The sequence below is a fragment of the Punica granatum genome, unplaced genomic scaffold (genome assembly GCF_007655135.1).
Source record: "Punica granatum isolate Tunisia-2019 unplaced genomic scaffold, ASM765513v2 Contig00020, whole genome shotgun sequence".
In the NCBI taxonomy this organism is placed as follows: Eukaryota; Viridiplantae; Streptophyta; class Magnoliopsida; order Myrtales; family Lythraceae; genus Punica; species Punica granatum.
This window is the reverse complement of record NW_022204039.1, coordinates 4898-31541: the sequence shown is the minus strand read 5'-3', so window position 1 is coordinate 31541 and position 26644 is coordinate 4898. Positions and strand designations below refer to the sequence as shown.

At 37.6% G+C, this 26644-nt stretch overlaps 1 protein-coding gene and 2 long non-coding RNA genes across 4 annotated transcripts; all 3 read right to left on the bottom strand.

The window, feature by feature from the left end:
- Window positions 1–1382: 1382 nt before the first annotated feature.
- Window positions 1383–2802, bottom strand: LOC116189799. 2 transcript variants are annotated; one of them, XR_004152482.1, is made up of 6 exons: window positions 2746–2802; window positions 2554–2634; window positions 2376–2454; window positions 2155–2261; window positions 1933–2060; window positions 1383–1818 (listed from the first exon to the last, which is right to left on the bottom strand). It is a non-coding gene; the product is annotated as an uncharacterized LOC116189799 (long non-coding RNA). The 2 variants fall into 2 exon arrangements; XR_004152483.1 differs by having other exon boundaries at window positions 2554–2630; window positions 2746–2787.
- A 5337-nt stretch (window positions 2803–8139) lies between these two features.
- On the bottom strand, window positions 8140–9964 carry LOC116189800. The gene is made up of 3 exons (XR_004152484.1): window positions 9614–9964; window positions 8655–9019; window positions 8140–8368 (listed from the first exon to the last, which is right to left on the bottom strand). It is a non-coding gene; the product is annotated as an uncharacterized LOC116189800 (long non-coding RNA).
- A 6998-nt stretch (window positions 9965–16962) lies between these two features.
- LOC116189798 (cytochrome P450 87A3-like) lies at window positions 16963–19794 on the bottom strand. Its single transcript, XM_031519521.1, has 9 exons — window positions 19524–19794; window positions 18978–19326; window positions 18734–18886; window positions 18283–18531; window positions 18103–18192; window positions 17925–18003; window positions 17704–17810; window positions 17482–17609; window positions 16963–17370 (listed from the first exon to the last, which is right to left on the bottom strand). Exons 1-9 carry the CDS (start codon window positions 19730–19732, stop codon window positions 17274–17276), a joined length of 1461 nt encoding a protein of 486 aa, XP_031375381.1. The 5' UTR covers window positions 19733–19794; the 3' UTR covers window positions 16963–17273.
- Between the last annotated feature and the right edge of the window lie 6850 nt (window positions 19795–26644).

The window sequence follows — 26644 nt, the reverse complement described above, 5'->3', positions numbered from 1 at the left end:
TCGGATGGCTAGGATTGAAATGTATGACTTTTCTTTTTTAGCGGATTGGAAAGTATGATCTTAATCCAGTCTCATCATATTCAAAATTAAGCCGGAAGAAAATATTTGTTGCTTTGAGAAACGCATATGTTGTTAGAACGTCTATTTCGGATGGAAAGGATTGAAATGTATGACTTTTCTTTTTCAGCGGATTTGAAGGTATGATCTTAATCCAGTCACATCATGTTCAAAATTAAACCGGACGGAAATATTTGATGCTTTGAGACAGGCATATGTTGTTAGAACGTCAATTTCTGATGGAAAGGATTGAAATGTATGAGTTTTCTTTCTCAGCAGATTAGAAGGTATGATCTTAATCCAGTCATATCATATTCAGAATTCAACCGAACGGAAATATTTATTGCTTTGAAAAAGGCATATGTTGTTAGAACGTTTATATCGGATGGAAAGGATTGAAATGTATGACTTTTCTTTTTCAGCGGATTGGAAGGTGTAATCTTAATACAGTCACATCATATTCAGAATTAAACTGGATGGAAATATTTGTTACTTTGAGAAAGGCATATGTTATTAGAACGTCTATTTCGGATGGAGCTTGAGCAAAATTAGAAGCATTTATCCGACGTGCCAATGAAGACGCCTCATAAACAGTCGGAAGGATTCCGTACATCCCCCTATGTATAGTACCTATGAACAAGTGAACCAGAACGGACTTGTTGACCCTGTTATTCCTTACTCGAGACTTAATTTTAAATATCTGCAAGTTCACGTAACTAGTGAACTTCTCTTCTTTCATATATTTCAGATATGATCTTTGTTGTATATATTGACATATGAAATTTATGATATTAATCGGTCATATTGTATTCAGAATTTGCAAGAGGTTTCAAGGTTAGTGAATGTAAGAAATCAAGAGGGTTTTGTGCAGTAGCACCACCCTCACCTGTAATCAAGCGGTCATGATTTCGATTTTTCTCGTTGAAACTCCCAAGAACTTTTATATTTTTTTTCACCAATTTATTCCATTTTAGGCTCATGAATCTCCTCAGTTATGTCCCTAAACGAAATAACATTCCTGCATCCACAAATCAAAATTAAGGGAATTCTATCAAAAAAAGTATAGCATTGTGGTGCACGTCCCCGTTTGATAACCAAAAGTTGGAGGTTCAATATTTAGAGGACTGCTCATACCCTTTATTAGTTATATTAAGATTTCTATTTCATTATATTATGCTCATGAACCTACTTATAACCATAAAAATTAAGGGAATTCTTGGTTGCGCTGGATAAGAGACATGTTGTTAGCTGGAACGATTGATAATGTCCAATGGAAATCGCTCACTATCACACGCTCACTATCACACACATCTCTGGCCAACATGCCAAGATGGAGCCAAATTTCATAAATGGTCGAAAGGATTACGTCCTCACATCTTATACAGTACTACAATAAGTATGACTAAAACGGCTTGCTGACCCTCTAATTATCATTAATTGTGCACAAGACTCACATTAAATAGGTCATAGTTGAGGAAGGGGATTTGTTACAATAACACAATTCATCGACTCAAAACCATGAGGTTGCAGGTTCGTTTTTAACCAGCAGGACTTTCATGCCTATTTGTTTAATTTTCGCTATTCTTGTATAAGACCATAGGCATCTTTTATAATCCCAAAAAAAATTACATAACCAGCTGTAAAGTTCTCTTTTCGTGTATATCTCAAATACGATTTTTGTTATATATCTTGACGTAAAAGCCATTCCCAAACGCTAGAACTGGAGACCTGGTAAGTTCGCCTCCCTTCACTTTCTCCAACCTGGAAAAGGGAAACTCATCATAAATCATATCACTGGATTTTTTACTGAATTTTACTCACATTTCGCAAATGATACTGCGAAGGAGACATTAACTACAAATATATATATATCACCTGTAATTTGAGACTAAGACGTGAAGAAAAACTGCGAGGAATGCCTTAGTGAATTCGGCGCCAGCACACATTCTTATCCCCCCGCCGAAGGGGATGAAATTTTTTGCCATAGCACACGGTCCAATATCCTGTTGAGCATGAAAGGGGTAAATTACGAAAATGAAAAAGTTTGTGATTTCTTTCTAATTCAAGAAAGGTTTTGGGTCCGTTTTGTAAATTTACCTTCCATCGCGATGGATTGAAGGCAAGCGGATCCTCCTATGTATCCGGGTTGAGCTGCAGAGCCGATGAAGCAACCAAGATTGTGCATCCTTTAGGAATTGTGTATCCTATGCCATATTTCGACTTTTAGAATTTCAAACAAGAGATAATCCTAATAATAATATTGTCAACGTTTCAACTATCCGGAACCTTTTGTACCATTTAATTTTGAATTGCATTACCACTAATGTGAATATCTTGGATTGCCCTCCTCAAGAATCCTGGTACCACACTTGCCATTCTCAAAGATTCATTCACAACCTGCAATTTTAAGGACTCATCAGCAACACGAGAATTTGTGTCAAGATTCTGTATTGTAGGCAGAGATCTCGCACAAAAATCTCCGGTAATAGGACTCACCTGCTTTGTGTATTTCATTGATTGTACTCATTCCAAGTCACCCTGTCTTCCCTCTTTTCTCTGTTTTGAAGTATTTCCTTGCTAGTTCCACGGGGCGCAACGGAAGCGAAAAATGAACAGAAATTCAAAATTTCCTACCCGTGAAACTAATTCCAAGACCTATTAGAAGAGTAAGAGTAAATAAAAGCGTACCTGGAATATTTAAAGTTGTCGACCGAGCGTCCCACGCGTGACGCCTCTACTGGTATCCACACCGACTTTGTCGACGAGTTTTCGAGATCGGCGGTGCTAGCGACCAACACTCGAAAGAAACACCCCGATACGACACCCAAAATTTATTAGACTAATGGACCTTATTTGAGTTGAACAATTCAACTCAAATTATATATATATATATATATATATATATACTTATATGCACACACATGCATACACTACGTGTATATATATATATATATTAGCAAATATATATGCAGCACACATATATATATGTCTCTGCTGATTTTTATATATATATGCACATTGCCCCCCTTTTTATAAGCAATATGGGGGGACAATTCAAGTCCCTGGCCGATGTGGGACTAACCCAAATTGGGTTTCCACATTACATGTGTCCATACACATATCTATTCACGTAAAAGCCATGTGTCACCATATTGATCGTGCATCAATTAGGTCCATTTAATCTAATAAATCGAGTCTAATTAATCAATAAATTTAATCTCATTAAATATCCGATTAATCGGTCGCACCATAAATCATCTAATCTCTATTAGACGATTTTATTTGTTTCAAGATATCTCTTCAATTTAGTCGTAGTGTGTGACCCTGTAGGTTCCCAATTACGTTGACAGTAATATCAAAATCTCTATTTCAATATTACAAACAGTGAATGGCATCTAGCAATGCATCACTAAATCCCGGTCGGTTCGCATTCAGCCATGATTTCACTCATGCTCACCGTATGGTTTTGGAAAAGACCGAAAATTAAATTAAATGCGTACTCGATGTATGGGGGCATTGGACCCCGTGATCGATGGTTATGGGCGTTGGACCCAATGTGAATCGAGTCCTAAAGGATCGGGCTCGATCCGCATAACAAACATGTGCAAAAATGTAACAAGCAAGCTCAAATAAACAAACAATGGAGTTTCTTGTTATCGTCGAATTTACGTGAATTAACTAATTATTAACCGAGATATCTTGGCATACAATTCCTACCTTAAACAAACAAAATGGATGATGGATAGGGTATGTACCATTCGGCATTACTTTAACGGACTCGACAGACATGATGTATGTAGTCAAGTTCTGAATGTGTGGGATATTTTTAAATTATTTTGTATCGTGACAATATGGCTTTTACATATTAAGAGTATTTTCACCTAAAACCCAGAACCTAACCCTCTACTTGACTATTTGCCCATGCTTGATTAAGCCGAGTTTGTGATTAATTTGTTTTTCCATGTTTTGACCAATTCTATACACAAACCTACACTAAGATTACGGCAGGACAAGAACCGATAGTCACGCTCTCGAATCGGTAAATATGTGTGTATATGAAAATCAAGATTACGTTGCACGTATCTCGGTGCTTTTGAAATTGTGAATTTGAAAAGGGCATGGCTAACAGTTCTTGAACTGTCAACGTGATTACAGATTGTTAATCGGTTCGTACAATTCATTAAAGGAGTCAAGTGATTTAATTTAGCCAAATTTAACATCTCGATTATCCCATATGTAGAATTTTGGGTTAATTAGAAATTTGTTGAATGCTTTAGTTTGCGGATTTCCAGTCATCGGACTAGCCATTAGTGGGCCGCCCAGTAAACTCTAATTTCCGACCGTCTTGAAATTTAAAATTTTTTATTTTTAGGCCGAGTTTGCATTATTAAACCGATTCATGTGAGATTTTGATCAAAGACACATTTTAAATATTCCAAGAACACGAATATGGACAAAATCACAATAGAATTAATTTTTCGACTTTAAGTCCAAGTGATTAATTAAACCATTTGATGTATCCTTTGCATTAGAAATTATGGATCTATGAGCGATTTCTTTAAGTCTAAAGCATTTGACTTACGATTTATCATTCAATCAAAACCAAAAATGAAATACGGTCGCATATGATCATATATCACTCACGATCATAACACACATCTCATAAATTGCTCAAGAATCGAATTAAAGTAATTTTGAAAGTACAGGGACTGATTTGGAAATTTGGCTAAAAATCTCGAGGACTGATCTAAGACAACTTGAAAAGTTTATTAAACCAAGTTTGAAATGGCCCCGCTCATCATCACAGTTCATAGGACCCACTTTATTATTCATTTCCCGAGGTATCACGCAATCACATCAAATGGGAGTCCTAGACATGCCACTAGGATTGAAGAATTATACCTTATCCTAGGAGATTCCTGGGATTGATCAGCTCGGAAGATCCCGCGACAACCACGGACCTAGGTGGCCTTCAAGTCGGGATCGATCTAAGCCTAGATCGACCTCCACACCGTCTTCGAGCCCCATCGACATCGGCTTATTGTATTCTCGTCTCTTCAATTTTCTTCTCTTCACTCCAAGACTCGAAGGGATATGTAAACAAGAAACGAACACGGGAGAATCGAAGCAAAACCAAATGTTCGGTCTATGAACGAGATCGAGAATGAAACAAACAAGAAGAGCTCCAAGACCACAATTCAAATGTGATCATGACTTTAAAGTCCTCATAACATCCAAAATGGCATGAAATGCCAAGAAAATCGATACTTTGACATCCAAGCATGATAACGACTCATCCAGTGACTCGAAAGCAGCCAAATCGAGCCTTTAAGGCCCTCAACAGAGGATGATCAGCATGTAAATGTCCTTCACATCGACCTTCAAGAGACTATTAAGTCATGGAACATGAGAAAAGAAAATCCAAAGGCATCTAGCTTCAACAGAGGCCCACTTCAAGTGATTAAGGATGACCCCACCAAGTAACTATAAAAATTTAATCAGCCACGTGCTTGCATATAATACAACGATTTCAAGGTCGTACTAAAAAAAAAATCTGACTCATACAAGAATTGTCATGCAATTAAGTCACTAACTCACGCTTGGTCTTTAAACATCAAAAGTCAAGTTAGAATCACCTCGTGCGGACCAAGGATCAACCCACAACTCTATCCAGCATTCAGATGGGACGATCTCATCAAAACCATGTCAAACACACTCGAAATAATCAACATAGAGCCACGTAACTCAGCCCATATGATGCATATGTTCCAAGATTCTCAAGATTGCATGAAATAACTCACAATCAATGGAACAATCAGCAGATAACTCAGCCTCATACACGCGCGCAGCATTAAATCACGGAAAATCATGTTGAACATGCTAATACACATCCATGGATCATCACTTAAGTCAGCCCATAACTCCAGCATCATTTCACCCAAGCCAAAACCAAGTGCATCGGCCATGAATTGAATGAAACTTTAATGCAATCTCAGCCATACCCTCAAGTGTCACAGCAGGTTCTAAAATTCGTTCCCACGCATCCCGATTCGAGTGAGAAAAAAAAAATCCTGAAGTTCGGCCTCACCTTCGGGCTTAATATGTAACCGTCAACATTGAGCTAGGCTACTTCAATATTCCGAATAATCACTCCACAACACAACCCAAGCATGAACAATTCATTTGAGATTAAAGAAGTTCACCTAACTCCTCTTATGCTCTAGGAAAGTTGTTGCTCGGTGCCATGGTGGAAAGGCTCGAGAGAGAGAGAGATTGAAGAAGAAGGGGATTGCTGCTCTCTGATTTCTCTGTGAGGGTGTTGGGGGAGTCGTCCGAGGGAGCTCGAGGCGGCGTGAGCGAGCTGGAGGAGCCTCTAGGGTTTTCTTTTATCTTTCTTTTCTCTCCAGCCTTAGGGTTTTTTTTTCGTTTCCAGCTAAGGGAGCCTCAGCTGAGAGTGAGCTGGAGGTTTTTTTCTTTTTTTGGACCCACCGAAAAAAAGAAAAGAAAAGAAAAGAGAAGAAGAACCCGAAGAGGAAATGGGGGCAGCGGGGAAAAAGGGCAGGAGGGGCAGAGCTGTGACCATTGGTCCATGGGATGACCCGAACATCCGGAATTTTCCTGAATTTCTCATGAACCTTTCGGTCTATGTGATATTTTTCCTTGATCCATACATGAGCTGGGCACATCCTTGTAACATTTGAAGATCGTTCGATCTCGGGAAGTTCTCGAAACAATTTTTCTTCAATAGCTGGCCCGAACCGGGAAATTTGGTCCTTATCTGTGAAGAGACCCTTAATTCTGTACTAATCTAGCCAAAAATGCATCCCCTTTTTCTTGATTTTCTGAATCTCCAGTGAATTGGGAATCCAATGCCGTTGGCCATGCTCGAAAACGCGAAGAATTGAATTGTTTATGGATTTTCTCCCTCGATTGGTAGAGTCTGTCCCGGTTTAACAGTTTCGGGCATGGTGTGCTCAAAAATTCATAACTCTCTCTCCGTATTGAATATTGGAATGAACGACCCATCAAATTGAACCTAACTCGATTTCCTAGGTAAAGCATATGGAATTCACCCTTTTAGGTTCAGGATTGACCATGATTGATGCGTCGAATCCCATGCTCGAGCTGCTGTATTCACTGTTTGGGCACCCCAGCTCCCACGAATTTTATCTTTTTGCTCGAAAGGGCTCTCGATGTGATTTTTGCATTGAAATGTCCCCAACTCACCAAACCTTGATCTAAAAATATCGAACTTAGTTCTAGGATCCACGAAGATAGTCGTTCTCACCGAAGAAAATGATACAGAGACGTGATTTCCCCTTTGTCCACTGCCTTCGGTTCGAATATTGATAATTCGTGCCTTACTCTTCGGGATCAATTGTGTATGCTGCAAAATTCCATATGTTGCCCTCGTCATTTTTTGTTAGAGTTGTGGAACCCTAGTCGGAAGCCTTGTTGATGTCATAGCCTAGAGCCAGTGGACCAAAATGGGGTGCTGACAGCTACACGGAGAAGGTCATGTGGGGAGAGACAGGACCTTGCAGCTGGTCCAGTCATCGTATTTCTGGCCTACAATTCGTAAAAAAGTGGAGAAGTACGTGCAACGCTGTAAGGTTTGTCAAGTGTCCAAGGGTACAGCAACTAACGCGGGGTTGTACATGCCCCTGCCGATTCCCTCGCAACCATGGGTGGATATCAATATAGGTTTCATCCTCGGCTTGCCCAGTACCCAAAGAGGAAATGATTCTATATATATGGTCGTCGACAGGTTCTCCAAGATGGCACACTTTATTCCGTGCAAGAAGACCACTGATGTTGTGCGAGTTGCTCAGTTGTATTTTCGGGAGGTATACCGTCTGCATGGTCTGCCAGTCTCTATTGTCTCCAATAGGGACACCCACTTCTTGAGTCATTTCTGGTGGAGCCTTTGGAAGATGGTGAACACCCAGTTGAACTTTAGTACGGCGTATCACCCTCAGATAGATGGACAAACAGAAGTGGTTAATAGGTCATTGGGCAATCTGTTGAGAGGTTTAGTAGGGGAGCACGTGAAGAGCTGGGATCAAAAGTTAAGTCAAAATATATGTAACAAATCCAATAAACTCTATTATCTATATACATATCAAGATAGTACTCTTTTCACCATCCTCAATAAACCTACTAAATAAAAGTTTCAGGTTATAACATATTTATAACACACTACATGAACTTACTACATATGTTACGAGTGGGTCTAGCTACAATATTCTTCACGTTGATCCCCGATGTCCAAAACGATTTTCCCGTACTGCTAGTCTAGCTCCTAGCTCATCTGAAAAAATATATGCATGGATGAACTGCATCTCAGTGAGTATTAAACTTCACAATAAAATGAAGTATCAAGCTTGAGTATGCATTCAAATCAACAATTACAATCATATCATTTACTTCTAAATTTGTAATGATATATATAACTACTTTTCAGCCTTGAGCCTTTCTCTTATCAGCCAATTCAATATTACACAAGTCAAACAATCATTCTTAAGCAACAAATAATAGCTATAGGGTTACAATTCTTGCAATAAAGTTTCGACGGTACCGTGACACTACACTCATACCTAAAAAATCTTCATTTGATTTTTCATAAGCGGGGGTTGCCCGTTATCCTCCGGTAGTAGAAGTCTAGACGTCCCTTTTTGTATCCTGCCAAATTAGCAATCTAGACATCTCTTTTTGTATCTCATCGAATCAGTGGTCCCATGGCCATAAACAGTAATATCACCACACCACTATTAATCGAATTCATTTACAATAAATCCTCATACTATCTTCATTCAACTTATCTCACTCAAACAAACATTGATATAATTAATTTAAGATTTAGTTTCATTCTATAGTGAAATAAAAATACTCACAAAAACCCCTAAAATGATAACTCAACGAGTAGAGCCTTCCGGGTGTATAGTCTCATTCTCCTCGGCTCCTATAAATTATATACATAATTAGAACATCCAGTATAAATAAATATATATATATATATATATGTGTGTGTGCTTATTATTTTCAACTTAATCTATCCAAGAATTTCTCGAGATGAAATTCAACTTAACAAGCATAATTCACACAAAAATAGAAAATCTTAATCCAATCAAGATTAGTGCAAGGTAGCAAACCGACTCCTGAGAAGAAATGACATACACGTATATATAACAAAAGTCAAGAGCAGGAGATATACATGTATTTACATGTGTACATATCCCGGCGAAAGATATCCAAATCTCCACAACGTAACAACTGTCGAAACAAATGCAAGCTTAACAAACATGTCCATCCTATTTCCTGCTCCGATTTAAAAGAGCCCACTACCCATTTCCATTAAATTCACAACATGAAAATGCAATCAACTAAAAAAAAAAACCGTACATGTAAGGCCATCTATATATACTAAGCATACATGCCCTTCTATTCTCATGCATATCACCTATCCTTGCTCTGCTCCACACCACGTTACTACCAAATTTCAAGGGAAAGAATGGAAAGGAAGAAAATCGAACAACGTCAGCTCAACAATACATACCTAGCAAGCTCGTTAATTACCCAATTGCAATCTAAACTCTACCCTTGGAATAAGTTCAAATTTCCCAACCCCTATACTCTCGGCATAGCCCGTCATCCCTTTGGTTCTTCGTTGTTGTCACCCCGAAACTCTCGCTCCCCTGTCGTCCTCTCGGTTTTGTTCCTTCCTCCTCTACCGTAATCCAGTCCAAACTCTCGATCGAGTTCTCACCTCTTCCCTTCTACTATGTTTCCTCTCTCTCTCTCTCTCTCTCTGTTTCTTTTCGTTTTCCTCAACCAAAAACAGAGCAAAGGAAGAAAGCAAAACAGAAATAAGGAAGAAAAGGAAAGAAATCACACGTGGAGTCCATGCCATGCTCCAGCAATCTAAAGTGTATTATATATATATATATATATAAAAGCATATGTAAGTATATATGCATGTTTGTAATAAAAATACCGGGTCTCCCACCAACCTCCATATATACCATCATATCATGGCACAATCGCTAAGAAATCCTTTGTGAAGAAAAATGATAGAAACATGTGCTTAGCCAATAACGGTAACATACTAGGAGCACAAACAGACTTACTAAGCGATACGACAATGGGACCTGAACCAGTGAGCTAAGGCACCAGTCACTAATTCGACCCTTTATACTACTCGACCAGGTAATGACCTGAAAGTAGCAGTTTGAATCATGGGACGGCTTTGAATGAGGTTTGGTCAATAGTGGTCCAGCTCTTGGAACGATTTTCCCTTCTTCTTCTTTTTTTAATCAAGGTATTTTTAACTTATATTGACTACATTGAAATTAATTCCTGCTGGAATTTCGCACTAGACATTTTTTCAATGAGTTTCTAATCAGATTAAATTCACTCACATGAAGCACAGTTTATAAATTGCATCGAATGAGTTTTGGAAGTGACCAATTTCCTTCGTCGTTTTTTCCTTTTGCTACACAGAAACTGATGCTGAATTGATGGCAGCGGGAAAATTTCCTCATGACATGGGAATTTGACTAATCAACCAATGTTGGTTAGCTTGTATTCTCATGCTCTATTCAACACTTACGAGAGGATTGATGCGATGTCGGAAACATGATCGTATCGACCTTATAGTCAAAAGAGCCTCCGCTTGAAAAGGGCATGCTGCAGTTATTGCGGGTTGTGACAACTCCCACAAGGCGTTTGACAGATCTGAGTCTGAACGCAGTTTAGCCAGAGCACCTGAATGCTTGGTGAGATTGGTGGCTTTGCTTGCTTATTTAAGAGCTAAGTGCTCGAAAATCATCAGTCGGTGGTGTTCAGGAGATCGGTAGCACAGCGACTCATGACCACAGCTCGGAATCCTGCCTGTTCTTCTGACGGACCTAAGTCCAAATAAGGCTGAATGCATCTGATGCAATAAGTTGGGAATAACAAAGGGAGAGGCTTGGTTGGAGAGACCACTGTGGCCCGATGCTCCATCGTTCGAACGGCCCAAAACGAATTACTTCAATCAATCTAAGAATAAATTTGCAAAAACAACAGCAGCTCGTGTCATTTCTGGAATTTTTTTTATTATTATTTTTTGGGATAAGAAATTCTCGAATATTATGAAAGTTAAAAGAGGACAAACATCATAAACCCTTACATTGTTCTCTCAAATAAATAAATGACAAGCTACAATGACTAAATCCCGGTCGGTTCGCATTCAGCCATGATTTCACTCATGCTCACCGTATGGTTTTGGAAAAGACCGAAAATTAAATTAAATGCGTACTCGATGTATGGGGGCATTGGACCCCGTGATCGATGGTTATGGGCGTTGGACCCAATGTGAATCGAGTCCTAAAGGATCGGGCTCGATCCGCATAACAAACATGTGCAAAAATGTAACAAGCAAGCTCAAATAAACAAACAATGGAGTTTCTTGTTATCGTCGAATTTACGTGAATTAACTAATTATTAACCGAGATATCTTGGCATACAATTCCTACCTTAAACAAACAAAATGGATGATGGATAGGGTATGTACCATTCGGCATTACTTTAACGGACTCGACAGACATGATGTATGTAGTCAAGTTCTGAATGTGTGGGATATTTTTAAATTATTTTGTATCGTGACAATATGGCTTTTACATATTAAGAGTATTTTCACCTAAAACCCAGAACCTAACCCTCTACTTGACTATTTGCCCATGCTTGATTAAGCCGAGTTTGTGATTAATTTGTTTTTCCATGTTTTGACCAATTCTATACACAAACCTACACTAAGATTACGGCAGGACAAGAACCGATAGTCACGCTCTCGAATCGGTAAATATGTGTGTATATGAAAATCAAGATTACGTTGCACGTATCTCGGTGCTTTTGAAATTGTGAATTTGAAAAGGGCATGGCTAACAGTTCTTGAACTGTCAACGTGATTACAGATTGTTAATCGGTTCGTACAATTCATTAAAGGAGTCAAGTGATTTAATTTAGCCAAATTTAACATCTCGATTATCCCATATGTAGAATTTTGGGTTAATTAGAAATTTGTTGAATGCTTTAGTTTGCGGATTTCCAGTCATCGGACTAGCCATTAGTGGGCCGCCCAGTAAACTCTAATTTCCGACCGTCTTGAAATTTAAAATTTTTTATTTTTAGGCCGAGTTTGCATTATTAAACCGATTCATGTGAGATTTTGATCAAAGACACATTTTAAATATTCCAAGAACACGAATATGGACAAAATCACAATAGAATTAATTTTTCGACTTTAAGTCCAAGTGATTAATTAAACCATTTGATGTATCCTTTGCATTAGAAATTATGGATCTATGAGCGATTTCTTTAAGTCTAAAGCATTTGACTTACGATTTATCATTCAATCAAAACCAAAAATGAAATACGGTCGCATATGATCATATATCACTCACGATCATAACACACATCTCATAAATTGCTCAAGAATCGAATTAAAGTAATTTTGAAAGTACAGGGACTGATTTGGAAATTTGGCTAAAAATCTCGAGGACTGATCTAAGACAACTTGAAAAGTTTATTAAACCAAGTTTGAAATGGCCCCGCTCATCATCACAGTTCATAGGACCCACTTTATTATTCATTTCCCGAGGTATCACGCAATCACATCAAATGGGAGTCCTAGACATGCCACTAGGATTGAAGAATTATACCTTATCCTAGGAGATTCCTGGGATTGATCAGCTCGGAAGATCCCGCGACAACCACGGACCTAGGTGGCCTTCAAGTCGGGATCGATCTAAGCCTAGATCGACCTCCACACCGTCTTCGAGCCCCATCGACATCGGCTTATTGTATTCTCGTCTCTTCAATTTTCTTCTCTTCACTCCAAGACTCGAAGGGATATGTAAACAAGAAACGAACACGGGAGAATCGAAGCAAAACCAAATGTTCGGTCTATGAACGAGATCGAGAATGAAACAAACAAGAAGAGCTCCAAGACCACAATTCAAATGTGATCATGACTTTAAAGTCCTCATAACATCCAAAATGGCATGAAATGCCAAGAAAATCGATACTTTGACATCCAAGCATGATAACGACTCATCCAGTGACTCGAAAGCAGCCAAATCGAGCCTTTAAGGCCCTCAACAGAGGATGATCAGCATGTAAATGTCCTTCACATCGACCTTCAAGAGACTATTAAGTCATGGAACATGAGAAAAGAAAATCCAAAGGCATCTAGCTTCAACAGAGGCCCACTTCAAGTGATTAAGGATGACCCCACCAAGTAACTATAAAAATTTAATCAGCCACGTGCTTGCATATAATACAACGATTTCAAGGTCGTACTAAAAAAAAAATCTGACTCATACAAGAATTGTCATGCAATTAAGTCACTAACTCACGCTTGGTCTTTAAACATCAAAAGTCAAGTTAGAATCACCTCGTGCGGACCAAGGATCAACCCACAACTCTATCCAGCATTCAGATGGGACGATCTCATCAAAACCATGTCAAACACACTCGAAATAATCAACATAGAGCCACGTAACTCAGCCCATATGATGCATATGTTCCAAGATTCTCAAGATTGCATGAAATAACTCACAATCAATGGAACAATCAGCAGATAACTCAGCCTCATACACGCGCGCAGCATTAAATCACGGAAAATCATGTTGAACATGCTAATACACATCCATGGATCATCACTTAAGTCAGCCCATAACTCCAGCATCATTTCACCCAAGCCAAAACCAAGTGCATCGGCCATGAATTGAATGAAACTTTAATGCAATCTCAGCCATACCCTCAAGTGTCACAGCAGGTTCTAAAATTCGTTCCCACGCATCCCGATTCGAGTGAGAAAAAAAAAATCCTGAAGTTCGGCCTCACCTTCGGGCTTAATATGTAACCGTCAACATTGAGCTAGGCTACTTCAATATTCCGAATAATCACTCCACAACACAACCCAAGCATGAACAATTCATTTGAGATTAAAGAAGTTCACCTAACTCCTCTTATGCTCTAGGAAAGTTGTTGCTCGGTGCCATGGTGGAAAGGCTCGAGAGAGAGAGAGATTGAAGAAGAAGGGGATTGCTGCTCTCTGATTTCTCTGTGAGGGTGTTGGGGGAGTCGTCCGAGGGAGCTCGAGGCGGCGTGAGCGAGCTGGAGGAGCCTCTAGGGTTTTCTTTTATCTTTCTTTTCTCTCCAGCCTTAGGGTTTTTTTTTCGTTTCCAGCTAAGGGAGCCTCAGCTGAGAGTGAGCTGGAGGTTTTTTTCTTTTTTGGACCCACCGAAAAAAAGAAAAGAAAAGAAAAGAGAAGAAGAACCCGAAGAGGAAATGGGGGCAGCGGGGAAAAAGGGCAGGAGGGGCAGAGCTGTGACCATTGGTCCATGGGATGACCCGAACATCCGGAATTTTCCTGAATTTCTCATGAACCTTTCGGTCTATGTGATATTTTTCCTTGATCCATACATGAGCTGGGCACATCCTTGTAACATTTGAAGATCGTTCGATCTCGGGAAGTTCTCGAAACAATTTTTCTTCAATAGCTGGCCCGAACCGGGAAATTTGGTCCTTATCTGTGAAGAGACCCTTAATTCTGTACTAATCTAGCCAAAAATGCATCCCCTTTTTCTTGATTTTCTGAATCTCCAGTGAATTGGGAATCCAATGCCGTTGGCCATGCTCGAAAACGCGAAGAATTGAATTGTTTATGGATTTTCTCCCTCGATTGGTAGAGTCTGTCCCGGTTTAACAGTTTCGGGCATGGTGTGCTCAAAAATTCATAACTCTCTCTCCGTATTGAATATTGGAATGAACGACCCATCAAATTGAACCTAACTCGATTTCCTAGGTAAAGCATATGGAATTCACCCTTTTAGGTTCAGGATTGACCATGATTGATGCGTCGAATCCCATGCTCGAGCTGCTGTATTCACTGTTTGGGCACCCCAGCTCCCACGAATTTTATCTTTTTGCTCGAAAGGGCTCTCGATGTGATTTTTGCATTGAAATGTCCCCAACTCACCAAACCTTGATCTAAAAATATCGAACTTAGTTCTAGGATCCACGAAGATAGTCGTTCTCACCGAAGAAAATGATACAGAGACGTGATTTCCCCTTTGTCCACTGCCTTCGGTTCGAATATTGATAATTCGTGCCTTACTCTTCGGGATCAATTGTGTATGCTGCAAAATTCCATATGTTGCCCTCGTCATTTTTTGTTAGAGTTGTGGAACCCTAGTCGGAAGCCTTGTTGATGTCATAGCCTAGAGCCAGTGGACCAAAATGGGGTGCTGACAGCTACACGGAGAAGGTCATGTGGGGAGAGACAGGACCTTGCAGCTGGTCCAGTCATCGTATTTCTGGCCTACAATTCGTAAAAAAGTGGAGAAGTACGTGCAACGCTGTAAGGTTTGTCAAGTGTCCAAGGGTACAGCAACTAACGCGGGGTTGTACATGCCCCTGCCGATTCCCTCGCAACCATGGGTGGATATCAATATAGATTTCATCCTCGGCTTGCCCAGTACCCAAAGAGGAAATGATTCTATATATATGGTCGTCGACAGGTTCTCCAAGATGGCACACTTTATTCCGTGCAAGAAGACCACTGATGTTGTGCGAGTTGCTCAGTTGTATTTTCGGGAGGTATACCGTCTGCATGGTCTGCCAGTCTCTATTGTCTCCAATAGGGACACCCACTTCTTGAGTCATTTCTGGTGGAGCCTTTGGAAGATGGTGAACACCCAGTTGAACTTTAGTACGGCGTATCACCCTCAGATAGATGGACAAACAGAAGTGGTTAATAGGTCATTGGGCAATCTGTTGAGAGGTTTAGTAGGGGAGCACGTGAAGAGCTGGGATCAAAAGTTAAGTCCGGTGGAGTTTGCGCACAACCACGCTGTTAATCGCAGCACTTGTTTCAGTCCCTTCCAAGTGGTATATTATGTTACTCTCCGGGGTCCCCTTGATCTGTTACCCCATGCCGGATAAGACTAGGGTTCATGGTAAGGCGGTTGACTTCATTCACGGGCTGCAAGAGATTCATGAAGCTCTGCAAAATAATTTGAAGAATGCTGCCATGAAATACAAGGTTGTTGCTGACCGAAGGAGAAAGCACGCGGAGTTTGAAGTTGGCGATTTTATTTGGGCTGTCCTTACGAATGATCGATTTTCTGCTAGTGACTACCACAAGCTCGCTGTTAGAAAGATTGGTCCTGTAGAGGTCGTTGAGAAGATCAATTCGAACGCCTATCGGCTTAAACTTCCAGCCACATTCGTACTGCTGATGTGTTTAATGTTAAGTACTTGATTCCTTACACAGGTGATAGTTCGGACGATGACGACTCGAGGGCGAATTCTCTCCATCCGGGGGAGAATGATACGGCAGAAAACCTGGTAAGTCGGTACCTGGAGAAAATTAGGTTCTGACGACCCTATTTTGAAGGAAATGGCCTCCGGAGCAAAACTCACAGCTTTGCCGTGATTTTTCGATATTTAAGGAAAATTCCTTCGTTTAGGGTCTCAAACAGGTAATTTATGTTAATTAGGGTGTTTTTGCAATTTTAGGAAAGTTTAGTTCTTTTTATGCAATTTAGGTTTTCTTAAACCCTATTTAAGTTTTGTGTAAGCCCTAGGGCTGAAGGAGTCATCTTTTGAATTATCAATAAAATTCAGAGCTTTCGTGCTTTGTCCAATCTCGGATCGATTCGAGTTTGATGCTTATTTCCTGGTATTCGTATAATCAACAGGTATAGAAGATCGTAGTTCCGATATTCGTGCGCGAATCAACGGGTCTGTGACGGTTACTCGCGTTGTATGCTGCGTCACGGGTCTTACAGTTTCCAATGGAAATGATCACAATCAAACGCATCTCGGGCCAACATGCCAAGATGGAGCCAAACTTCATAAATGGTCGAAAGGATTACGTTCTTATGCATGTATATATAGTACTACAAATAAGTATGACTAAAACGGCTTGCTGACCCTCTAATTATCATTATTTGTGCACAAGACTCATATTAAGTAGGTCATAGTTGAGGAAGGGGTTTGTTACGGTGGCACAATTCACCAACTCAAAACCATGACGCGGGTTTGTTTCTAAACAGTAGGACTTTCATGCCCATTTGTTTAACTTTCGCTATAATTGTATAAAATCACAGGCATCTATATAACCAAAAAAAGAAAAAAAACTGTAAAGTTCTCGTCTCGTATGTATCTCAGATACGATCTTTGTTATATATCTTGACGTAAAACCCATTCCCAAACCCTAGAACTGGAGACCTGGTAATCTCTCCTCCCTTCACTTTCTCCAACCTGGAAAAGGAAAACTCATCATAAATCATATCACTGGATTTTTACTGAATTTTACTCACATTTCGCAAATGATACTGCGAAGGAGACATTAACTACAAATATATATATCACCTGTAATTTGAGACTAAGACGTGAAGAAAAACTGCGATGAATGCCTTAGTGAATTCGGCGCCAGCACACATTCTTGTCCCCCCGCCGAAGGGGATGAAATTTTTTGCCATAGCACTCGGTTCAATATCCTGTTGAGCATGAAAGGGGTAAATTAAGAAATTGAACTAGTTTGTGATTTCTTTCTCATTCAAGAAAGGTTTTGGGTCAAGTTTGTAAATTTACCTTCCATCGCGATGGATTGAAGGCAAGCGGGTCCTCATATGTATCCGGGTTGAGCTGCAGAGCGGATGGAACGACGAAGATTGTCCATCCTTTAGGAATTGTATATCCTATGCCATATTTCGACTTTTAGAATTTCAAACAAGAGATAATTCTGATAACAATATTGTCAACGTTTCAACTATCTGGAACCTTTTGTACCATTTAATTTTGAAATGCATTACCATTAATGTGAATATCTTGGATTGCTCTCCTCAAGATTCCTGGTGCCACACTTGCCATTCTCAAAGATTCATTCACAACCTGCAATTTTAAGGACTCATCAACAACACGAGAATTTGTGTAAAGAGTCTCCATTGTATGCAGAGATCTCACACAAAAATATCCGGTAATAGGACTCACCTGCATTGTGTATTTCATTGATTTGTACTCATTCCAAGTCACCTTGCCTTCCCTCTTTTCTCTGTTTTGAAGTATTTCCTCATGTTCTCTCTGTCAAATAATAAAAAAAAAAGAAACTTGAAAAGATCCCCACTTTTATCATTACTGGAATGTAAAAGAGAGCAGGAGAAAAAAAAATACCTCTAGTTCTTTTACAACCATAGGATGTTCAATTAGAAACATAACGGCAAGGGTTAAAGTAGATGATATCGTCTCGAAACTTGCAAGGAGGACCCCGAACATCACGTGCATGACAAAATCATCGGACAAGAAGCTCTCAGTCTTCATGCCATCAATCATTTGATCTATGAAATCCCCTCTGAATTTATCGGGCATAGCTCGTCTCTCGTCTATGAGATCCTTCATCAGCTTAAGACCTATCTTTTGACTCTGGACACAAACACAAGTCAGCTTATCTTAATTAAAATTAGTTTGAACATGAAATACATGATCCTGTGTCGTGGATCTCAAAACCTGACAAAATAATTTTTAAGTGAACTGTTTCCAAGAGTTTTGTGGAGCCTGCGTATCATAGAGAAATTAAAGTTTCCTGGTGAGGCCTTTCAGGTAAGTTGACAATAATTGTTCTTACTTCCAAGCACTTGTGGAAAGTGGTTCCCGGGATGTTAAGCGGGAATGAGATTAGACCTTGGAGGAGGTAAGTGAACCTCTCTCTCATGTTCTTGTCTTTAGCCTTCTCCGGATCATAACCAAAGAGACGTTTTGCAGTAAAATCGAATACCATCTACAAAAAGAGGAATAAAACATGCAGATCGATCTATAAAATCTTGAAATCAAGACTAGCATGAACATGCAAGCAGTAATTATAATCATACTGAAGAAGTTGCATTTTTAACGTCCAGTGAGTCTTGGGTAGACCAGTCTGACAATGATTTCCAGGACATTTCCTCCATGTCAGGGAGGATCCTTTCTCGTATAGCTTCGACACCAACTTGATTTAATACCAGGTTACGTATGTACTTATGGATGTGACCAATCGAATTGGTCGAGGCTGAGGAGCCGTCTTTGCCTGTGCCACTCATACCAAAGAGCTTGGCAAACGAGTCCATGTACCACAACTCCACCAACTTCCCTTCTTGTTGCAATATGTAGTAGTTAAAGTCAGGCTCCGAGGAAACTACCACGGGGCAGCCCACCAGGCTTGTTTTGAAGATTTGCCCGTATCTAAATCCGAAACCGAGAGGTTAGAAAAACTGATTCCATATTGCCAAATCTAATCGACCCTTAACTTATAAAAAGTTTAAACGATTATGAAAGGTGACACAGTAATGGAATTACTCCAAATGGGGATCAACGTGAAACTACTCTACAAAGGAACAGAAATAGCCTCAAATCCACCGAGCTAGCGGGAAAGAACTTACTTCTGGGTCCTGGTCTTGATGAAAGGAGGGATGTCGATGGACTTGCCACACACGAGGAATTGGAAGGTCTCCCCAACCAGGGGCAGCCCCATGGAACCAGGAGGTAGCATCCCATTGCATTTCGGGTTTCTCCATCTGTATACCAAATACTGCGTAAGCCCGACCACAACCAAGGCCACAACATACATTAGTACTCCTAAATGCCACATGCTATAATTCCTAGAGAAGTGAAAGCTAGGGGACAGATTCAGCAGATGAGCTGATGGCTTGGAAAATTTGGAGGTCCAAAGCTCTCTTTAAATAGGAGGGACTGCTGACATTTCATACTGGCTGCTGATGCAAGCTGTGTATAGTTGTGGGGCCAACTTTTTTAACTTTCTTACATGATAAAGTGATTCGCATGAACACAAAATAGAGTTTCTTCTAGTGCTGCACCAGTTCGATAGTGACTTCCATGTCGTCCTACAACTTGGTACATATGACCGACAAGGGATTGGGCTCGTGCGGAGAATACTATGAGTTGCAGTCAGATCCAGGGCAAGCCTCTCTTGTCAGCACAAAACATGTAACAGCCATGAATAGCAGATCACACCAGCTCTTCCTTCCTAGTTCCTATTGTAAATTCTGCAATTTTTGTTATTTTTCCTATACATTAATCGTCTTGATATAGTATCCTTAGATAATCTCTTGTACTCAATAATATATTGGATACAATTTTCCTCGCACAATTAAGTGATCACGATTTAAACTCCTCCTTCGTTTCATATTGTTGAGTGATCAGATCGATAAAGCAACTGTAAATTTCACCGATAAAAAAAATGGAAAACCTATCTCGAAGACTATTATAATTTATAAGATCGATGAAATTTCGGCACCTAAGAGGAGAACCAGTAGGTTATATTAATTCAACTTCTTTTTCTTTTTCTTTGCTGTTTTGATATAATAGATTTTTCCTTTTCCAATGGGATAGGGAATATGCATAGGAAAATGATTTGGCACAAAAGTCAACGCTGTTGATATTAGAATCTAAAATCTCTGACTTGTTTCTAATAAGGGGTGAATGATACTATACTAAACCATCATTTTTACTTTTCGATTACAATGGAGATTTGTGAGCCTAATATAATTAAATATAAATATTATAATAACTAGAAAAGGATTGCACGGGTAATTTCATCACGTGTATCAAACTTGAAACCTCTTAGTTACCAAACGATGACATATGCTACTATACTGCACCCTCTGTAATAATATATATATATTTATTTATGAGTGTTGAAGTTTTTGCAAAATATCTAATTGTTCCTTGTTTTATAAGAATTGATTACCTTATAATATCTAATTGTTCCTTGTTTTATAAGAATTGATTACCTTATATATATATATATATATATATATATATTTTATGAGTGTTGAAGTTCTTGCGAAATATCTAATTGTTCCTTGTTTTATAAGAATTGATTACCTTTTATATATATATATATATATATATATATATATATATATATTTATGAGTTTTGAAGTTCTTGCAAAATATGTAGTGCGTTTGGTTTCAGAGTTAAAGTAACTTTGATTTTGATTGTGGAAAAGGACAAATATTGTGTAGTGTGTTAAGTTAAAGTTAAAAATTTGTACTTGTGAAATGTGTATTTTTATTGTGTAGTGGGTTGAGTTAAAGTTAAAGTTAAAATTTTTGTGATTTTAACCATGAAAACAAACAGGCCATTGTTCCTTGTTTTATAAGAATTGATTTCCTTTCTATCTTAGGAAGTTTAATTAGCTTAGGAAAATTATCATTTTCTTCTTTAAAAGTTAAAGCATCATGTTGTAAGGGGATCCTAAAGTCTTGATAAACAATTGCATTTCATTATACTAGTTTCAGGAACTCTCCCTATATAATCGAAAAAAGGTCTTCATAAACCATATATGAATGACATTATTTTGCATCTTTGATTGGCTCTAGTTATAAAAGACATTATTTTGCATCTTTAATTTGGCTTATTAAAACCTGCCATATGGTTATACATTCTTGGAGTAATGTTATCTGTATCTCGGAAGCGTATGTTATCATCATTAATTTTCTTTACAACCCCCAGCACCAACGATCTCGAGAATCCATATGCATGAAAGTCATGAGGCAGCATTTAAACACTACCCCACACCGTCATATCGTGGCACAATTGCTGAAAATTCTTTGCGAAAGAGAATCGATACAAACATGTGCTTAGGCCTAGCCAATAACGGCAACATTTATAGGAGCATGAACAACTTACGAAGCAATAGGAAGATTGTGAAACGATCTTATGTTATTGATTGAAACTAATTCATGATCAGATTTAACACTAGCCGCAACGTATTTTCGATGAGCTCTAACCAAATTAAATCCACTCATGTCAAGCGCAGTTCATTTTTCAGTTAAACATGTGATATAGTACAATGAAATAGAAGTCCTATAGTGGGACACGGACTGTCCCGCAATGAGTATTGAATTTAAGGACCTCTTAATTACCAAGTGCAAGCGTGCACATTGCACTACACTTTCTTTGATAAGAGCTGTTTATAAATTACATCGTCAAATTAATCTCGTGCTCTTGAAAGTGGCCAATTCCTCTGTCGTTTTTCCTTTTTCTGCACAGAAAATGACTATATATATATATATAATTCATCAATTTCAGTTGGCAAAGAATTGTCATGCCAGAAAGTCCTTCGTTCAATTATGAGAGGATCGATGTAGCGTGGGATTAATGAAAGTGACGATTGTTTAGTGAAATCAAAAGAGCCAGCGCTTGAAAAATAGAGCATGCCACAATCAATTATTGCAGGTTGTTACAGCTCCTGCCAGGCGTTTAACAGATATGTGTCTGAATGGCGTAGAGCCAGAGCACCGGAATACTCTGCGAGATCAGTTGGTATTGCTTCCTGCTCTAAGAGCTAAGTGCTCGAAAATCGTCAGCCGGCGATTTTCGAAGCCTAAGGCGAAAAATAAAAATGAAGCCTTATTTCTTTTTAACAAAATTTATTTTATTCAAAATTTATTTTTTTAGCTTTTTGAGATGCGAAATTACTTATTAATGGTGTGTTTGATTTTTAAAAAATTTTCAACTCTACTCAACTCAACTTATCTTCAATTCAACAACACAATCATTACTTTTTCCATTTTTTAAAATTTTTTTAACTATTCAATTCAATTTTTAATTTTAAATTCTCTCAACTATTCATTACTTTTTCACACTTTTTCTCATAATTCAATAATACAATCATTACAAACCAATTAAAACAAAAACTCAACTCAACTCAACTCAAAAACCAAATACATTCTAAGCTTTTATACGCAATTTCTTCTAATATTTCCTTTTCAATTGATAACATAGCTAATCGATTCAATCTTTCTTGAGACATTGTGGATCTTTGATAAGATTTTATTAACTTTAATTTTGAAAAACTTCTTTCTTATAGGAATGGTTAACATTATTCTATACGCAATATAGGTGTTAGGAAAAGAATCAAGTTTTCTTATATAATTAAGTATGTCAATTGGAGTCTTCTATTCTGATCGTAAAATTTCTCTCAAAACTTATAATTCCGAAAATAAATCTAAACCATCAATATCAAAATTATTATCATGTTTTAAGGAATTTTCAAGATTAAGGCAATGCTCTTTCAATTTTCCACTCTCTAATGATCTCAATTTTTCCACACAAAATAAATAGTCAAAAATATTTTCACATATTTTGAATTGTTCAAATCTACTTTGAAGTGAAAGAATAGCTTTGTCTACTACAAATCTATCTTCTCTATGTTTTTGAAAAAAAAGAAAGAAGACCTTTTAGTTGATCTATGGCAACATCAATACGCATGTCTTTTGATTGTAAAGTTTTACTAACCATGTTAATAGCAAACAGTATACTATACCATATAATCATGCCCAATAAAAACTCAAAAATTTCAAGCTCTTATGTTGCTAAACAATTAGCTACACTTTTAGTTTTTGGATCTTCACTAACTTCTTCCAGTTTTAATAAAGCATCTCTAATTTGTAGAGTTTAAAATGATATTACTTTAACACTTTCAATGCGACTCTCCCAACGTATTTGTGACAACGGTTTGAGAGTTAAATTGGGTACATAATCTTTAGAATCTTCCATCTTTTAGTAGAAGAAAAAATAATGAGTATATACGTTGTACCACTTCAAAAAAAGATACAGCTTTTGTACAAGAGTTAGCCCATGTCACAAAGTACTAAATTTAAATTATGACAACCACATGGTGTATAGAATGCTCTAGGATTTATATACAGAAGTTTTTTGTACTCCTTGGCGTTTTCCCTTCATATTTGATCCATTATCATATCCTTGTCCTCTTAAATTATGAATATCAAGTCCAATTTTATTTATTTCATCAACAACAATATCAAAAAGACCTTTCCCACTTGTATCATCTGCCCTTAAAAATTCTAAAAAGAATTCTGCAGTTTTTATTGGAGTTGAAAAAATATCAACAATTCGCAGAATAAAAGACATTTGTTCTTGATGACTTACATTTGGAGTGCAATAAAGTATTATTGAAAAATTTTGACTTCTCTAACTTTTTGACAATTTAATTTTTAATTTCACTTGCTAACAAATTTATTATCTCATTTTGTATACTATGTCCAAGGTAATGATCATGAATTTTATCATGTTTAATCCGTCTAACATGATCTTGCATCACTGGATCAAGTTCTGCATTCATTTCAACTAGATTTAGAAAATTTCCATTACTTTATTGATAAATCTTTTCATTTTTTTTCCCCTAAAGGCCAAATTATTTTACTTTTTTCCAATGTTCTTTTTCTCTTTTTATTTGCTCTTGAACATCTCTATCAATTGTTTTATTTTCCAGCAGTCTAATTTCCAAATCTTTCCATAAACTCATTATCAATTGTTTTATCTTTCCAGCAGTTAATTTATTTGCTCTTGAACATCTCTATCAATTGTTTTATTTTCCATAATCTTCTTCTTCTTCTTCTTCTTCTCGCTGTTGTATTTCATTATCATTTAATTCAACTACATTGCTAACTTGTTCATGCAAACATTCTTTTACATTTTTTTTTTGTTGCTTGTTAGAAATTTAACAAGAGCTCCTTTTTGAGATTGTATCAAACTTTCAATTATTCTCTTTTTCTTAAGTTTTGAATGACCAGATTCATATTTCCTAGTTGACATATTTACTATAAACACTATCAAAAATATATATCTATAAACAATATAAAATTAATAAAATTAAAATGAATAATCAAAGTTTAGAACAATGGAACCTGATTAATTGTGAAATTTGAAGAAGACTGCTTCATGAAAGTGCTTCAACTTGAGAGAATTGCTTCAATTGTGGGGAGTGCAATTTAATTAAAAAAATGAGAATAAAAAACGTTTGTGAGAATGATTAGAAGTTACAATAAAACAACTCCTTTTCTAAGAGTAACAATTGAACGTTAGAACCTTGAGTGAAAATAGGTAGTTGGAGATAATTAAGGAGTTTTTTTTTCGGTTGAAAGATAATTAAGGAGTTTAACCTTATAGGAGATTAAATTGCAACAGGTAGTTGGAGATATTCAAGGAGAGAAAATATAGGAGATAATAAAAGAAATTTAAGTAAATAATTAGAAATAGAATATATGATTTACCAATAAATAAGTGAGAAAGAAAATTTGAAATATTTGATCATTGATTAGATAATGTTAACTAAGTTAATAAATGAGGCCTTAATTCTTTCTTTTTTTGTGAGGCTTTGATTACTTAATTAATTTTTAGAATCTTTTTATAATTAAGAAATTAAAATAATTAATAATACTATTACAAGTCTAAAAATATGGGGCCTAACTTTTGGTGTGGCCTAAGGCCATTCCCTTAGACTATCTCCAACGGGTCTCTTGTTTTGGAGTCTCTGAACCAGATCCCACACTGCCACATCGACGCTACAGACAAACTCCAAAAAAAAGAGAGAGACATATACTCCAATGGATATATGATTTTGATGTCTCTGATTCGGGCCCACATACATATTATATTAATTAAATTACTATTATATATAATTAATATATTTATAATTAAAAATAATATTCAATTCTCCATCTCCTTCCCCTGTTATTGACACAACTCCAAACACAGACCATACTTCCTAACCGTTTTCTTCCTCCATCTCCTTCTCTATCTCCTTCCTCTTTGTGCCTTCTTCGGGAACAGGGATTGAGCGACAAAGCGGAGGTTCACGGGAGGGAGTGGGCTTGAGGGTTTTGAGGACCAAAAGCTCCTCAGCAACAGAGTAGGTTCATGGCAATTTGCGGGAGGACGACTGTGATTTTCGCCTTGAAGCTCCTCCATCCTCTGCTTCTGTCTGATTCGTTTAGTTCTGAGGGGTAAAGGGGTTGGTCATGGGAGCTCATGTTAGTGATATGCCCTAGAGTTTGATTTATGTATTTGGATAATTCATTTTATGGCAATAAAGTTTATTCTATTATTCGTATATTGTCTATGTTTATTAGAATAAAATCCTTAAGATATTTTGAATGGTTCATTCTTAAGAGTTAAGAATATGAGTGACAAAGTAATTCGGTAAGAATATCTTTAAACTATTCACAATCGTAGGAGACTTAACTGGACATTATTTCTCTAGATAGATCGTCACATCTGTCTATTTCCATGATTAGTATACAGATACTAATAAAGATGGAGTAGTGAGTCTCATGCTATCTGATAACTATTATCATGATAGATATGTGGATACTTATATGATAAGTAGTCGAACGTGACGTGCATATAATATTCATACGATAATTTATTAATGTCAATGAATGTTATATGAATCATATTAGTGCATATAGTCTTTAAACCTAAGATGGAACGCTATCTCAAGTATAGGTAATTAGGATTTGCTGCTGCTAATATATCTGTGCTTAGCATGAGTATTTGGCATATGGTGGTCCTAGTTAGTTATACTTGGAGTTAGGTGTCCGATCAAGACGGGATTCGCTAACCTGAGTAAACAGGGAAAAGGTCATATGGATATGAGTTTTGTTCTGGATCGAGAAATTCTCGGCCGGGGTAGATAGACTCGAATAGAAAAGAGTTTCTATTCAAGTACTA

Bases quoted from the DNA above. Each gene is read 5' to 3' on its own strand.
- LOC116189798 (XM_031519521.1), bottom strand. From the start codon at position 19,732: ATGTGGCATTTAGGAGTACTAATGTATGTTGTGGCCTTGGTTGTGGTC. The intron at 18,887-18,977 runs GTATGATTATAA...CTCTTTTTGTAG, and splicing joins TTAAAAATGCAACTTCTTCA to ATGGTATTCGATTTTACTGC. The intron at 17,610-17,703 runs GTAAATTTACAA...CATGCTCAACAG, and splicing joins TCAATCCATCGCGATGGAAG to GATATTGAACCGAGTGCTAT.